The sequence below is a fragment of the Notamacropus eugenii genome, chromosome 5, assembly GCF_028372415.1.
Source record: "Notamacropus eugenii isolate mMacEug1 chromosome 5, mMacEug1.pri_v2, whole genome shotgun sequence".
NCBI classification, from domain to species: Eukaryota; Metazoa; Chordata; class Mammalia; order Diprotodontia; family Macropodidae; genus Notamacropus; species Notamacropus eugenii.
This window is the reverse complement of record NC_092876.1, coordinates 165,277,330-165,294,670: the sequence shown is the minus strand read 5'-3', so window position 1 is coordinate 165,294,670 and position 17,341 is coordinate 165,277,330. Positions and strand designations below refer to the sequence as shown.

Here is a 17,341-nt window from a genome sequence, read left to right as displayed (position 1 = left end):
CAAAGAATAGCTGGCATATGGAATCACAGAAATGTCAGAATTAGAAGGAATCATAGATCATCTAGGCCATTCTCTCACTTTACAAATGAGAGGGGTCCCAAAGCGAGTAGGTGGTCAGGCCAGAGGCTGAACCCAGGTTTCTTGACTCCAAGTTCAGCACTTATTACAACTTTTCACTTCAAGGAAGACCAAAACAATGGTTACAGACTTCCAGAAAAACAAGATAAACATCCCTTTTAATTAAGGCGATAATCTCCTTTATTCCAAAAATAAATATTTCACCTTTGAATTGATATATTTCAAATCACATGAAGCACAGAGACATACAGCCCCTTTGGAAGTGGTGAAACCTAAGCATGAAGAGTCATAGGAACTATGCTATAGATGACAGGGATGGGTGGAAAGTTGATTCATACAGATTTATGGCACGGCAGATTTCTTTCCCCAGGTGAAGCTACATATACATCGGTTTTAGAAAGAAACACCCCTTTGTTAAGTCTGAAAGGCACATGAAGTGGACCATAAGGTGTATGGCACATTCACTGATAATATATTTCCTATTACATTCCAAGAGAACTGAGAAATTTTAATCAAGCCCGAGGCCAGAGGAGATAGGGAGCTTCAGGCTCCGTAGCATTAAAGTCTCTGAAATCAGAAGCATATTTTTTTCCTTTTTGGCTTTTCTTTTCTGCCTCTTTTTTCCTCTCCTGGTCTTGTCTCCTCCGGTCCTGAGATGGGGGAAGGCTTGGCTCACTCACTCAGTGGTGGCGGGGCGCGTGGCCACATAGACAAAGACCACGATGAGGGCCACCACCACAGCCAGTGTAGGAAGCACCACAGTGGTGATCTGCTGCCGGGCTTCCTGCATGGCTTGCTTCCGCTCCTTCTTATCTCTGGAAGTCTCCTTCTTGGGTTTCCCTTTGAGCTGCCTCATCCTGACTAGAAAGACTCTGAGAAAGCTATCCCAGAGCTGCTTGTTAAGAATGGTGTCTTGTTCCTCCTGTTTCAGACTTGCTCCTGGTTGAATGAAGACCTACAAGCAAGAAAAAAGGACAAGTCTTTTAGGTGAAGTTGCTAGGGAGGCATCTTGCATCCTGGAAGGAATGACTACAGCTTATCTCACGTGAATTGCACCTGATGGACACAAAGCATACTGTATTTAATCAAACTGTATTGTACACTTTGGCAGAAATGCTTCTCCGAGGACATTCTCTATCATCAGACTCCCCCTGCCTCCAGACCCAGACTCCTTCCATTTAAGACAGAAGAATACATCCTGGAAGACATTGAGATTAATGATGACCCAATCATGATTTCTGAGGATTAGCAGTGAAGTATACCTCCCTCCTCTCTGGAGAGAGGAGATGATGAACCAAAAGGGTGAAAGGAGGCCCATGTTGTCATACATGGCCAATGAGACAATCTGTTCCACTTAACTGTAGCTCTATGTTATAGAGAAGGAAGTCAGCAGGAAATGTCGGCAGAGTTAAAAGGAAGACTAATACAACAGTTCTGTTTAAGTACAGCATGCTTTGAGAAAGAACTAGAAAGCACTACAAATGTCACCTAATCCAAACTTCTCACTTACATAGCTGAGGAAACATTTAGAGAGGAGGAATAATTTGTCCAAAGTCTAAGTGGCAGAGTCTGGATCTGAGCCCACCTTTTCTAATGCAAAACCCAGGGTTCCTACTCCACCATGTGGAGAAGGGTAGTTTGGTTAGAATACAATGTCCAATAAGGCTGGTAATATAGATTGGGGCTAAGTGGTAAGGGATTTTAAAAGCTAACCAGGAATTTGTTTGATCCAAGAGGCAACAGGAAGCTACTGGAATTGACTGAATAGGGGAGTGATATGGTCAGATGAGCACTTAGGAAAAATTACAGTGGAGGAATAACTGAAGTGATAAGAGACCAGTTGGGAAGCCATGACAACAATCAACATGAATGGTTAGGGCCTGAAATGAAATGGTATCTATGTGAGGGGAGCTAGATATAAGAGATGTTTATTGTAGTGGTAAAAATGGCGAGATGTGGCAACTGATTGGATATGTGGGAGGAAGAAGAGTGAGGAATTGAGGATAATGCCAAGGTTATGAAACTGGGACACTGGAAGGATGGTGGTGCTCTGGACAAAAATTAAGTTGGATGAGGGGAAGATTTGAGGGGAAAAGATAATGAGTTCATATGCCCAAAGGGCAACCAAACTGCAAATCTTTGATCCAGCAATACCACTACTAGGTCTGTATCCCAAAGAGATCATAAAAAGGAGGAAAGGGCCCACATAAGCAAAAATATTTATAGCAGCCTTGGAATATATTGGAAATTGAGGGGATGCACATTAATTGGGGAATGGCTGAACTGTGGTGTATGAATGTAATGGAATGCTATTGTGCAAAAAGAAATGATGACCTAGCAGATTTCAGAAAAACCTGGAAAGGCTTATTCAAACTGATAAAGAAGAAATGGGCAGAACCAGGAAAACAATGTATATAGTATCAGCAACATTGTGTGATGATGGACTATGAATGACAACTCTTCTCAGCAACACAGCAATCCAAGGCAAAAGGTAAAAAAGGTACAAAGGATTCACATAGGAAAATGCTATTCTTATCTGGTTAAAGAACTGAAGGGCTATGAATGCAGAATGAAGCCTATATTGTCCCTTATTTTATTCTTTTTTGTGGTATTTTTCCTTTTGATCTGTTTCTTCTTTCACAGCTGTGACTAATATAGAAATATGTTTTACATGATGGCATGTGTATAACATATCAAACTGCCTACCATTTTTGGAAGAGGGGAGAGTAGGGGAGGAAGGGAGAAAAGTTTGGAACTCAAAATCTTGTAAAGATGAATGCTAAAAATTGTCTTGACATGTAACTGGCAAAAAATAAAATACTATTAAAAAAGATAATGAATTCAATTTAGGACATTTTAAGTTTGAGATGTCTCTGGGACATCAAATAATCAAATAATAATGAGGGATTAAAGGTCAGCGGAGAGACGAGGGATGGATACATAGATCTAGGTGACATCTGCATTAGAGATGATAGTTAAATCAATGGAAGCTGATAATGTAGAGAGAAAAGTAAAAAAGAACTAGAACAGAACCTTAGGGAACACCTCCAGTTAGGGGGTAGGATAGGGATGATAAATAAGCAAAGGTAATTGAACAGGAGAAGTCAGAAAGATAGAACCAGGAAAGTCACAAAAACCCAGGGAAGAGGGCGGTCAGCAGTGTCAAATGTACAGAGAGACTGAGAAGAATGAGAACTAAGAAAAGAACATTTGATCCAGTAATTAAGAGATCAATGGTAACTTTGGAGAGTACCATTTCAGTTGAGTGATAAGGGCAGAGTTGAATTGTGAATGAGTAGAGGAAGTAGAAACGCTAAGTACAGACAATTTTTTCCCAGAACTTGGCTGGGAAATAGAGGAGAGAAATAGGATAATAGACTGAGTTCCAGTGAACATTTTTTTAAGGATAAAGGGAATAGACTTGAATATGTTTGAAGGCAGTAGGGGAGAAACCAGTATAGATAGGAAACTGAAAATGAAAAAGACAGAGATACATCTGTTGGAGAAGATAAGAGTAGATGAGACTATGTCCACAAGTAGAGCGGTCAGCCTTGGTAAAAACAATGGCCACCTCTTTGTCAATGACTGGGGGAAAGGAGAAAATAGGAGATGATGTAAGTGGGGTTTTGAGTTGAAGAGATTGGAAGAAGATGAAGATTAAGTTGAATGGCAAGGCTAAGGGTGGGGGTCAGAGGAGGGAAGAGAAGGTTTGAAATTAATTTTGTGGGGAGTGAGATAGGGAATCAATCAGGGTGGAATAAAAGGACCTCCTTGCCATAGTGAGGGCCCAGTTGAGGTTGAATAACATGAATTTATAATGTACTCAAGTCAGCATGCATGATTGTGACTTTTTCCAGTTCCATCCAGTAAATGGCGAATTAGAGCAGAAGGGGAAGATAATAGGAAAAATCCAGTGCTGAAGTTTGCAAAAAATAAATAACAATAAAACAAGGGGGTGAGGAATTCAAGAACAAAGGACAAAGTGAGTTGGAATGGCTAACGTGGGTTTACTGGGAGTGTCATGGAAGGACGGAAGTGAAAAGAATAAGTTTAGGATAGGTAAGGCACAGGGAGAGGTAGAATGATAGGAGGTTATGTTCAAACAGGGAAATATCCGAGCTTTTAAACTAGGAAAAGTAAAGACTTGTGAATCATGGTAAGATCCAGTGGAGTGAAGGAGGTCATGAGACTTAAGGAACTTGGGGAATTGGTAGCGTAAGGAATTTGAGGGAACATCTATGTAAACATTCAAGTCTCAGAATTAAAGGTAGAAGTTGTGGAACAGAGAAGAGGGTGAGCCGATGCTTAGCACAATGCTAGCCATATAGTATGTGTGATTAATAAATGAATAAAATGCTCGTTGGCAAATGAACCCTCTTGAGAAAGGAGGGAGAGAGACCTGGAGATCAACATACTATAGTCACTATGATATGGATTGGGTAGAAAATTGTCAGTCAGTGGGCATCAAAAGGAGGGAAAGCTGTGGAGTGATAAGAGGTACAATATCTAGGAGGGACAGTGAGGAACAAGGAGTCCTCCAACTCCCTCTCAGGTCCAGTGTGTTGGGGGATGTCAGAAGGTACAGCAAGTTCCAGGAAAGACAACTGGGGATGCAGTGTGGATAATTTCTGCAGTGGGGATAGTCAAGTGGGAGTCAGGTCTCAGCAAGGGTTAGATGGGAGGAACAAAAGAGAAAGAGATTCAAAATGAAAGGGAGTTCATTATCTATAGAATGGAAATTCCAAAGGGCACACTGAAAAGGGTGGGCAGGTTGGAATGGGACATAGTTTAGGTTAGTGTTGAGGAGGACTGGGATGAGAAAATGGGAAGGGGCTAGGAACAATATATCCTAAAGAACTAAAGATTGCTTATCATTATCTTTGCTTATCAGGTAGAACCATAAGAATGTTGCAGCAGATGTGGGTTCACTATAGATGAAAATGCTCTGGTAGCTGGTAGAAGGGGTGGGAGGCAATACCACTGCTCCTACTACTATCCAATCCCCAGACACAGATGAAGTTACAAGTTCCATATTCTACATCAGTTATACCTATGTCCCCTCATTCTAGACCAAAACTGTCTCTTGACTTAACTACCTGCTGAAGCTATCTTCTAGTGATTGTCCAAGGGAACCCTGATAAGGAAACAGAGATCAATACCATCACTCTATCTGGTCCTGACCACTACTGAGCTCCTGGCTCATATTTGCACCTAGTTTCTGGAATCTGAACTCATGATTCTACTGTGATGAACTCTGTGAACTCCTTGGGACACAAAGGAAGTAGCCATCTAATTGTCTGGAGCTGTGAGCTAAATGAAAACTCACTGCTAACAACCACAGTAGAGAATTTCTTCAGAGACTTAATGAGTCGGCCACTTCTCAGAAGAGGAAAAGAAAATTCATTCCAAGAAAATGCCCCTCCAGCAAAACACAGAACTTATATCAGCAAAATGGTGGCCAGCAACCTTTTTCTCTCTTTTTCACCAATTCTGTCCCTGGGCAGTGGAGACCATCACCCTGAAAGGGAATGGAATGTCACACTGAAAAAATCTTGTGGCAATTACTTGACCCTGGATTCCGTGATCGTGGTTTAAGTTAACTGTGAAGAGACAATAATTAAACAATGTTAATAATGAACATATGCCATTATATACTATACCTACTAATATTGCTTGTAATTAGTAATTAAGAGGAGGAGTCGGGTTAGTAATACTATATAAGGATAACAAGAGTTTATAAGCATCTAGCTTATACACAGCCTTTATAAGCTGTTGTGAGGACCAAATGAAATAATATTTGTAAAGAATTTAGCATGGTTCCTGGCACAGAGGAGGCCCTCCTTCCTTCCTTCTCATCCTATCCTCTCTCCCTTTCTTCCTTCTTCTTTCCTCCCTCCTCTTCCAACCTCCTTTCTTTCCTCCCTTCCTTCTTCCTTCTTCTCTTCCTCTTTTCTCCTTCCTTTTTCCTTCCCTCTCTTCCTCTCTCTCTTCCTTCTTTCCAGAGATCCCAAATCTGCAACATCTACCCACTACTCCTAAATCTGCCAATGGAACTATGTCAAACAAATCCTAATACAGTCCTTAATGCATTAGTAACATTATTTCACACCTATTCAGGGTTTTAAGCTTTACAAAGCACTTTCCTCACAACAACCCTGTGATGTAGGTATACGCAAGCATTATTATCCACAAGGTTTAAGAGACAAAGAGACTGAGACCCAGGGAGGGTGTGTGACTATTCTAAGGTAATATGCCTAATGAATGCTGGAGCCAGGACCCAAACCCAGTTCCGTTCTGACTCCAAACCCAGAGTTTTGTCATGGCGATCCCCATCCCACCATACCAGACTGGAAACGGAGACACAGAGAGTTAGCCTGAGTAAATCAAATGAGATAATACAGGGTTTCCCAAAAGTCTTAGGGCAATTTTAAGTTATTAAAGCCTATATATGCGAAAAGGTTTGCTAACGTTAAAGTGCTATATCAACATTAGCTGTCATTACTTCTGTTATTGTTCAAGGACTCAGAGAGAATGGGTGGCAGGCAGGACTGCTCGTTGTGTGCTGCCAGTATGCACTGACTTCAACTGATGTCAGTTCAGCAAAAACCAGCAGTCTCATTCCCAAGGACATCACTCAGGGGTCCCAAACTCCTACAAGGGAGGGATGGAGGGAGGGAGGGAGGGAGGGGAAGGGGGAGAGGGAGAGAGAGAGAGAGAGGAAGAGGGAGAGAGAGAGAGAGAGAGAGGAAGAGGGAGAGAGGGAGAGGGAGGGAGGGAGGGAGGGAGGGAGGGAGGGAGGGAGGGAGGGAGAGAGAGAGAGAGAGAGAGAGAGAGAGAGAGAGAGAGAGAGAGAGAGAGAGAGAGATTTCAAGAAACAAGCCATTTGCAGCTGGTTTTCCCATGATGGTGAGAGAGTCATCATACTTTGGGAAACAACTCTTGGACACATTCTCTTATACAATGCATAAGATATCTTGTAGATGCTTCCACACAGACCCTGCTTGGGGGTGAGAGGGAGAGGGGAGAAACAAGATTATTCAGCTGGGAGGGCTCTAAAATATGATAAACAATCTGGATAAAGGGAACTCTTTCTGTTTACTTTCTCATCTAACTCTATGAGACATTCAAAGGTACTAGCCACAGTGATTATTAGCTCTTAGGCATTTATACAGTAAATTTTCCAAAGTGACTGGAGCTTTTAAAAAATTTTTAAAAATAAAAGTAACCAGCTGCTCCAGCCCACCTAGAGTTGGTCAGGATTTCAAGGACAAACAAATATGCTTGGAGTCTAAGTGGCAGAACGTGTGTCAGCTGGTCTCTGCTGAGCACCACAGAGCACAGAGCCTCCCTTTGTATGTTCTCCCATTTCAGAGAGAATGCTCTTCAGAGGAGAAAAGGAGCCCACCCCGTTTGCCACCCTCCATGCCAACGAGAATCCTCCCAAACCAAGTGGCCCAGCAACACCAAGGATGCGGGCTCCAGGGTCAAAAGACGTGTGCTCAGCCAAATCCCTGTCCCTTTCTGGTCCAGAGTTTCTTTATCTATAATAAAACGAGGAGATCAGACTAATCCTTTTCAGCTCTAAGTTTATGATCCTATGAACCCTTTCAGCATTTTCACCCTTATCCCTCAAGGGGGCAGCCTCAGACACTGAGGCTCTAGGATAAAATACAAACTCCTCAGGCTGGTTATTTCCTGCCTTTCATAATCTGGCTCTGCAGAGCTGTCTCCAATTGCCCTGATCTATATCTTGCCATTGGACCCAGATGGCTCCAGAGGAGAGAGTTGAGACAGGTGACTTTGCACAGCCCTGCTTCACTTAAATCCAATTCATTTGTAAGTCATGGGCATCACCTTCCTGATATCATGGTCCTCAAGAACTAGGGACAAACAACAGCCTGCTTCCAGGCCATCTTTCCAGGTTTACTGCACATTTTTTCCTTTCAAGCACTCTATGTCACAGTCCAACTGGGTACTCCATCTCCCACCTCCACACCTTTGCACAAAGTGCTCCTCATGTCTGGAATGCACTCCCTTCCTAGCATCCATCTTTTTAGAATCCCTGACTTCTCTTATGACTCAGCTCAGGTGCAGCTAGGTGATACAGGGGATAAAGTACTGAACCTAGAGTCAGGAAGAGCCGACTTCAGATCCAGCCTCAGAAACTTACTAACTGTCTGACTCTGGGCAAGTCATTTACCTGTTTTCTGCCTCAGTTTCCCCATCAATAAAATGGGGTAATAATAGCCCCTACCTCTCCAGATTGTTGTATAGATTAAATTTTTGTAAATTACTTGGCAAACCTGAAAATGTTCTATAAATGCTGTTATTATTATTGTCTTTATTATATCACCATCTCTTCCAGAAGCCGTTTTTGGTGCTTTGTAACATCCCCCCCCAACTCCTCCCCCCCCAGTGCTTAGCACTGGGACTAGTTCATAATAAGTACTTAATAAATGGTTAGGGCCTAACTGAAGGATCCCCATATCTGTTAATAATCACTCCAACCCTCCAAATTATCATGAATGTACATAATCAACAAAAATTAATTAGAAGTATGCAAGGACTGTGCTTGTTAAACAATGATCATACTGTTACAACAAACAAAACAACGAAAATAACACAAGGACAGTGAGGAGCTCTAGACCACATGCTCTAGCTGGGGTATGGAGGTGGGGAAGGAATCTAGGATGAGATGGCACCCATGCTGAACCTTGAAGGAGAAGAGGCTCAGCCAGCAAAGAGTGGAGCAGTGAGGCAGACTTGTCATCCCTGTCAATGGAGGAGGTTGAGACTAGATAATTGTCTGAGTATGGGAATTGGGCTGAAATGGGCAAGAGGGGACTGAATAGTGATGAGGTCTCCAGCAAGATGAGGCAGAAGGAAACACCTACCACTAGGCTGCCCAAGCATGGGCTCATCAGCCCATCACTGTAGGAAGTGGGGTGGTCTGTAAGTGGTCCCTGAATTCCAGCCACCAAGATAGGAGGGAATCAATCTCAAAAAAACCCCAAAAAACCAATAGTGATTAATTCCTCTGAGTTTATGGATTTGTGTACGAATTCCACTCTTTTTATTCCTGTTTACTTATCTGAACATGTTTTTATGATAGTTACTAAACTTAGAATAAAAATAAACAAGAGAGGAGGTTTCACAGCCCATGCTCTTCCCCATTCTCTGACAATAACACCACCTTCTAATGGTTTCGCTCCCCACTCCTCTGTCTCTGTCTCTGTCTCTGTCTCTCTCTCTCTCTCAACTACACCTCCTCATCACTGAAGACAGGAACTGTCTTTTGCCCCTTTTTGTATCCCCATCCCTTGGCACAGAGCCTGGTGTAGTTGTTGCTGAGTCATTTCTCAGTTGTATCTGACTCTTTGTGACCCCATTTGGGGTTTTCTTGGCAAAGACACTGGAGTGATTTCCCATTTCCTTCTCCAGCTCATCTGACAGATGAGGAAAGTGAAGTAAGCATGGTTATGTGACTTGTCCAGGGTCGCACAGCTAGTAAGTGTCTGAGGCTGGATCTGAACTCAGGAAGACTCTTCCTGACTCTAGGCCTTAAGCTCTATCCACTGTGCCACCTAGACACTTAATAATGACTGACTGACTGACTGAAAGTCTCCTTATTGGCATGTACCTCCCCTTAATCCACTACTTCACCTGGTGTCCCAATAATGCTTAACTTCACTTCTCATTCAACTTCTTCCTTCCTTTCCACTCCTCAACACAACCTTGTACCCAACAGGTACCCTATCCCACTTCCCCCTACTCCCCCCCAATCCCTTCCCCCTTAGGTGTTTTCTTCCCCCGTCAGAACAGAAGCTGCTTGAGGGTGGGGGTTGTCCTGTTTGCTTATATTTTGTATCCCCAGAGCTTAGCACAGCATCTGCCAGTGCTTGCTGACTATGTGTGATGTGTGAATGAGTCCTGACTTTCCCTCTGGGCTGCAGATACATCTCTAATGGCCACAGCCCATCTCTACCCAAAGACCCCACTGCGACCTCAAACACAAAATGTCAAAGATGGAGCTCATTATCTTGCCTCAAAACCCACTCCTCCTCCTGATCTCTCACTCTTCCTGCCTTATCGCACCATTCACTCAACCTCCCATGTTCATAAATGTGAAGCTATCTCTGACTCTTCTCTCTCCTTTTACCTCTCTTATCTGATTAGTTACCAAGTCCTGCCAATTCCTCTCACATCTGTCACCACCTCTATTCTCATTGCCACTACACGAGTACAAGCCCTCATTATAACCTGTCTGCCTTCCCACCTCATCTCTCTCCTCCCAACAATCCGCCCTTTGTATCACTATCAGAATAATCTTTCTAATGCATAAATCAGGTCATCTCACATCTCTGCTACTGCCTGTTAAGAAAAGCTCAAACTTCAAGGCCCTCCACAATCATGTCAACCTCCTTTTTCAGCCTAATCTCACATTATCCCCCCTTCCATGTGCTTCGTGCTCCTCCCCAAACAGAAAATTTCTTGCTCCCTGAATCACAAGGTAGTCTCATGCCTGCTAAGCCTGGGCTCGGCTTGTTCCCTCACATATCACACTTCGTTCTGCAACTCTTGTAACTTCCATAAAGGCAGGGGCTGCCCCTTGTTTCTGAACCTTACATCTACCCCTTCCCTAACGCAGTAGTCTATACAGCAGTTACTTAATAAAGTTGGAAAACATATTTGTTACATGTCAAATGAAACAAAGACAAAGAGAAAATAAGTGTCAAATGTCCCTTCAATTTGGTGCTAGATTTCTCAGAAGAAGTCAGGTATGGGTGTGTATAAGACTAAGGAGACACCAGATGCTTTGCATCTTGAGTGGATACAGGAAAGCCACAAACACATGGCCTACTTGTGGGCATCTGGACATTATGACTATATCTCCAAATTGTCTTGGCTACTGGTGTCCTTTTCTTCTGCCATCTCTTTGCCAAATGCTGGAATGATGTACTTATTCACATTCCCCACCATCACAGAGCATACTCTATTAGTTGGATAGTGCCCTAAGTTTTCATAAACATCCCATGGTAGCAAGAGAGCCTTCCATTCAATGGAAAACAGACCTGACTCCAAATATAACTGATTCTCTGACATACTAAGGTTCTAAGGTTCTCCTTACATAGTGTATCTAGTGTCACTTGTTAGCATGACATTTTTTTTTTTGGTCTACAGACTCTGGACTTCTGATTCCTTGATTAAAGAGAAGTCCTACTGAGCAAATTCCCTCTCCCAACACAGAGTGGCAACTGCATTCTAAGTCACAGTCTTTTTGAAGGGTTAGCTGGTGGCAATAAAAAACTAAGTGATTTGACCAGGATCACAAGACAGTATATACCATAGGAGGGCCTCAAATTCAGGTCTTTCCTACCTCAGAGGCCTGCTTTCAATCCATGAGGCCTTGCTGGCCCCTGTGGCATGACTTCTGCAAGGTCATTCAGCAAATTTATTAGACCCAAGGACCAACCAAAATGCAGGCAAGTACCCATATAAGGAATTTGGGTTTACCATGTTCATCACCATGAACAAACCTTTACCTCCCAAGTATAAAGTAATAGGGCAAAAGTCAAGTTCTAAGAATTCTAAGAATTCTAGAACCCATTCTAAGAACTTCCTCCATGAGAAAGGTTGCCTGAGGCATTGTCCCTCAGAGATGCTAGGATAAGATTCTCCACTCAGAACACGTATACAGTGAAGAGTAACGTAATATACCTTTGAAGGATTCCATGTATTTACCCTCTTTCCCTACATGAGATGTTAACTATGTCCCTAAGAAGATTTCAATATGCGACTGTTCACTCTAAAGTATGAAAGTCCGATGAATTTCATCCATGAATTATGTATACAGGATCACCTACAAGGTCACTGTCCCCTGGAGTAATACCACAGTCTGGTTTTAGTAATGACATCCCACAAAGATGGAATCTGATTTTAATCTTGCGTTGGGGATAGCACGGAGCATATTTCTGATACATGATAAGTGTTAAAAAGCAAACGAACAATAGTAAAACAAGCATGAATGGCTTCTCCAAGGAGACTTTTCCTTGGAACAGAAGTGAATAAATCCTGGTCTTTTCCTAACTCTATGCCTACTCTTCTCCAATATACCATAGCTTCCTCTACTGGAAAAAAAAGAAAAACCCAAAACAAGACCTAAAGGATAACACCCTTCAACAAAGTCTTTCAGATGATTTTTTTGAAGAGGTTGGCTAAGAAGGTGACTGAAAAGGCTCTATTTTTTAAAAATCAGGAATACTGAGAAACATATGACAAATAAAAAGCCAAACCCTCCCCACCCCAAAAAACCCCAAACCCAAAAAACAAATAAAACCTTGCCATCTCTTCTCTGGCTAGTGTCATTATCATAACATTAAACAGGAGAGCAGCTAGAAAAGCTCTCTGCACTTGATGACATGTGCATAAGAAAACTGTCCTAGGTAAGAGAAGACATAAATTCAGCACTGCAGAGCTATAAATGCCCTGCTCTTTGGCTCATCACATGCAATTGCTTCATTTTATGTCCATGGTATTTAGCAATAATGGTTCTCCAATTATTTTATTCCAGCTTGCCAAAAGAGGAGGGGAGAATGGTGGAGGAAAGGGATGCCCTGCCAGGGAAATTCGGAAAGATATGACTCCTGACACTGTTAAACACCTGCTGATGATGTAAGAGCCTTCTTCCACAGGACAGGAATACATAAAGAGCCACAGGTACAGTCCCTCCCCTGCCGCCTGCCTGTGGCTGCACATGCACATGCTGAGGTCAGTGAGGCTCTGAGGGGACTGGAGGCCTCTAGAATCTCAGAGCTAGTCTAATCCAGGAATGCCCTTTACTTATAATACCCTAAAACGTTGGCAAGCCAAATGGCCTCTAATAGCCTACTTCTTCTACTGTCCTTTCTGAATGTGGAGAAGCAGGAAGGAGGGAAAAGGTCCATAGAGGGCTTAATTAACCATAAACAGCGCAGCTCTATGTCCTCTGTTGCTGTTGTACAGTCTTTCAGTCATGTCTGACTCTTTGTGAGCCCATGGACCATACTGTCCATACGGCTTTCCTGTCAAAGATATTGGAGTGCGTTGCCATTTCCTTCTTGCCCCAGGTCACACAGCTAGCAAGGTTCTGAGGCTGGATTTGAACTTGGGTCTTCCTAACTCCAGGTCCAGCACTCTCTCCACTGAGCCACCTAGTTGCCTCCTATGTCCTTCTCTACCTATAGGTAAAGGTCAAATTGTTTTGCATTTAACAGCATCAAATCAACATTTCTTTACTCTATGGCAGCTTAAGAGAAAATCAGCTGATCTGAAGTATTTAGATAATGATAATAACAATCTTTCTCATAGACCCCAAGGAGAAGGGGAGTATGGGGTGGGTGATAAACCAAAGAAAGGGAAGAAGTAAGAAAAATAAGTATAATTTCCTGTAAAAAGGCTTTAGGTCTTACACAATCCTTCAACTCAGCTTTTACTGACTTCCAGCTGACTGCCATCTTTATCACCACCAAATGAAGACCAACTGACAACTGATAGGCAGATAAGCCCAAGAATCCTGGTTACAGCAGAACTCCCTCCCCTACTCATGCCCCCTCCCCCGCTCCCCCCCAGCTTTCCTTCCAGCCTGATCCACAAAGCCATAGTCCATTGCCTTGTGGCAATGTGACGGAGCAGTTTCCTTTACCATTCCCCTGACTCCTTCCTGCTCCTCAAGCCTCTCTATTCCCTGAAACACAACAATGTTGTAATTAGGTCAATTAATAACCCTACAATGGCCTCTAAATGTTCAATTAAATGGAAGAGTCAACTGATGTGGCAGAACTTTTTAAAATTGTCATGGCCATTCCAACCTTCAGCAATCACCACCCTGATAAATCAGCAGCTGTGAAACATGGGACCTTCCACCAGCAAAAAGATTACAATACACTGAAAGCTCAGGTGATGCTTAGCACTCTTTAGGAATAAAATATTTTTTAATTAAGGTTAAGTACATTTTTTTTTTACAGAATACCATCGCACAGTTCATAGTGCAAATATAGCACAGTGTATACATAACTCATAGACATCACCCTCATGATGTCATTGGTCCTCTTCAAAAATAAAGGACTACCACCAACAAATTTTATATGTACTGGGAAACCAAAAAATCCATGTGACTCACTTTATTGTGATAGTCGCTTTACTGGGGTGGTCTGGAACCAAACCACAATATCTCTGAGGTATGTCTGTATAGAGAGTTCATCACAGACTCAAGTAACTCTCCCAATCAGCTAGGAACTCCTGAAAGACAACACACACAGCTTTTCACACTCCCTTTCTACGGGTAAATATCATGGTTAAGAAGCTTCAGATGCAGGAAACCCTGTACCCTAGTTCTGGATCTGTCATTCATTAGCTGTGTGACCTTAGGAAAACCTTTTAATGACTGGGTTTTCTAACTGTTGGAGTTAATATTCTCAGTTTCACCTACCTCACAGGCCTGGATCAAGTTATCAAATGAGGTCAGAGTCATGTAGCCAGGATTTAGATCTTTAGTTAAAAGATCTACAAAAACCATGTATTATTACTACTCAGAGACTCTTCTCCTCCGTCCAATCCTGTGCATGTTTTCCTCACCTGGATCTGCTATTTCATTTTGTTTTTTAAAAAATAAGCACAAATGGTTGAACTGCTGCAAAGGAGTCTGACAAAATCAAGTGTTGCATATTTATCACTCTGTTATTGACAACTGAAGGCAAAGCCAAGGCCGCTGGGCAAAAAAAAAAAAAGTTCTCTCAAATATGCTTGTCAGCAAAATCGTTCTTTTAAGGGAAAGAGGAAAACCGACCAACACAAATAAATTGTCCCTGGGCCTCTGCATATAGGAACTACAGTACAGCTAGTCTTTTCCTCACATATCAAACAGCAAAAACGAAACAAAACAAAAAAACAAAAACCCTGACATTTATATAGCACTTTCCATATACCATCTCATTTGAACCTCACTGATATTATCAAGCCCATTTTACAGATAAGGAAACTGAGGCTTGGAGATCTTAAATATCTTGCCCCATGCAGCTAAGGGTAGGATTTGCACCCCACCCCCACCCCTGTCTCCCTTCCATACTCCGTTCACGATGCTGGCCAGCCTCACAGAGATGGAGGTTTCCTCTTTTTTTAAAAAAAAAAATTTTTCCACAACACAAACTTCATTAATGACCCAGAGATCACAGGCATCGTTGTTTATGGCATCCTTAAAAAGGAAAATCCATCTCAAAGCTAAATTGCAGTAAGTTAATTACATATTCTGGTTGATGGCAGAAATATTGAGGGAGAGAATGCTTTTATGAGCTGTCAAGTGAGAAGCAGAGGAAGCCCTTCCCCAAGGTGGCAGATCCTGGGAATGACATGGAAATGAGTCCTGAAGGTTTATGGCATCTGGTTTTCAGAGAAAGGCAATATTGCCTATACTCATCTACCTATTCGCCCACCCACGTTTTCTCTGGGGGTGGGGGTTTCCTCAAACAAGGGCTCTGGAAACAACTCTATGGGCACAGCCTTATGCCAAGGTAGGGGAACTGTCCATCTACAAAGTCTGATTTCAGAAGTGCTGAGAAGCTCCCCAATCTCGTCCTCTCCACAATGCCCCTCCTCCAAAATGACCCTACACTCTTTGGTACGAAATGACTAAGACTTCATCACTACAGCTTTGTTGTTTAGGCTAAGATTTTGATCCCTGTAAAATACAAATAAACCTAAGGAAAGGTTAACACTTAAGGCTGTCAGGAGTTAATTACCCTTTTGTGTGAATACATACATACCCTTTACCTGAATACATCTTTTAAAAGAGGATGAGATTATTTAAAAAAAAAAAAAAAAGGATGAGAACATGAGGGTACTGGGTTCATAGCAACAGCACAAAGAGAATCAGGAGTACCAAAGACAACACAATTTCCCTTACAACTTCCTAGGATCATCAAGGTAGAAAAGGATCTAGTAACAGGGTTTATTAAGATTCCTGTGGGCTCACTGCCAACAGGGGCGCAGACCTTCTGGGTTTGACCTGATCTAGATAAGTACAGATACTAGTTTGGCTGGAATAAGATAATAATGATAATTACTAGTACTCATTTATCTAACAATTTTGTAATTAACTTGTGAGACAGGTAGTACAAGAATGATCCTCATTTCACAGAGAAAGAAACGGAGGCTCTGCAAGGTTAAACGAGCTGCCCAAGAGTCTAGAGAATGTGAAGGCAAGTCTCTTGACTCCAGATTGGGCACCCTAAATGAGCCTCAGACACCGAGTTCACTGTTTTCCAAAGCTTGGGGCACCTGAACGATGTTTTCGTGGAAATCATGCCAAAGCTGAGTGACCCAAAAGCTTTCTTGTTCACCTCACTGTAATACAGTTCAAATCTCACAGTTCTTTACCTTCTCCTTCCTCCCTCATTTTCACATGACACTTGGATGTCATGACATCACCTCCCTGATGTCACGGTCCTCTTTGAGAACAAAGTACAAACAACAACATTTTCAGATAAAGGTGGCTGCTACCATCTGACACTGCATAAAATGCCCAACCACTGAGTCTTCCCTTCCAAAAACCTGTTTAATGCTATGGGTCAAGCTGTAATAGTTATTCAACCAGGACAGTGATTAACTAGTGGGTGTTCTGCAATCATAACAGTACTCCAAAGGGAAACAGCCTAAGGAGAGTCTCAACATACTTCCCACCTTAGAAGAAAAGATATTGAGGAGGAGTCTTAAGTGAAAAAGAATATGCCTCCCTATAAGCAAAACCCTGGGAGAAAAGTATGAAGTGTCAGAAAGCTATCTCGGGGAACACAAAGGGTTGAGGCTGAATAGATCCTGGAATCCATCAAATTTTTTTAGCTGCGCTGCTGTCAGTGAATTACAGAAATCTGATGGAGGTCAAGTTCATGGATTTCTAAAAGAGTCATGATCCAGGGAACCCAAGGTATGAAGGAATCTAACCAGAACCCTCTCCCACATGAAGGCACACACTTACCTGAAATAAATTAATCTAACCAGTCCTACTTTATTAACTTGTCAATTACTCTGGTTAGACATCCACCAGTGTCTCCAAACTAGCTGCTTTCCAGAAGTGGGAAGGCAACAAATCTGAAAGATCTCTGGAACTATTTTCTTTTAAAAAAATTTTTTTACTAATATTTTCTGTTTCTACATCCTATACATTTCTCAATAAAATCTTCTCCCTCAGAGCCACCCTTCATAACAAAAAAATAAAAGGAAGAGAGAAAAG

General features: G+C 42.2%; 1 protein-coding gene across 7 annotated transcripts in view; it reads right to left on the bottom strand.

The window, feature by feature from the left end:
• Positions 1 to 234: 234 nt before the first annotated feature.
• SMCO4 (single-pass membrane protein with coiled-coil domains 4) overlaps positions 235 to 17,341 on the bottom strand; it is a 153,113-nt gene continuing 136,006 nt past the window's right edge. For 5 of the 7 annotated variants that reach the window (XM_072611367.1, XM_072611369.1, XM_072611365.1 and 2 more), the window contains one exon: positions 235 to 1,033. In XM_072611367.1, the coding sequence (XP_072467468.1) occupies positions 755 to 934 (180 nt within the window). In that variant the 5' untranslated portion in view covers positions 935 to 1,033 and the 3' untranslated portion in view covers positions 235 to 754. Of the gene's footprint in view, positions 1,034 to 5,544; positions 5,658 to 13,526; positions 13,619 to 17,341 lie in introns of those variants that run through there. The other 2 variants (XM_072611363.1, XM_072611368.1) reach the window with 2 other exon arrangements.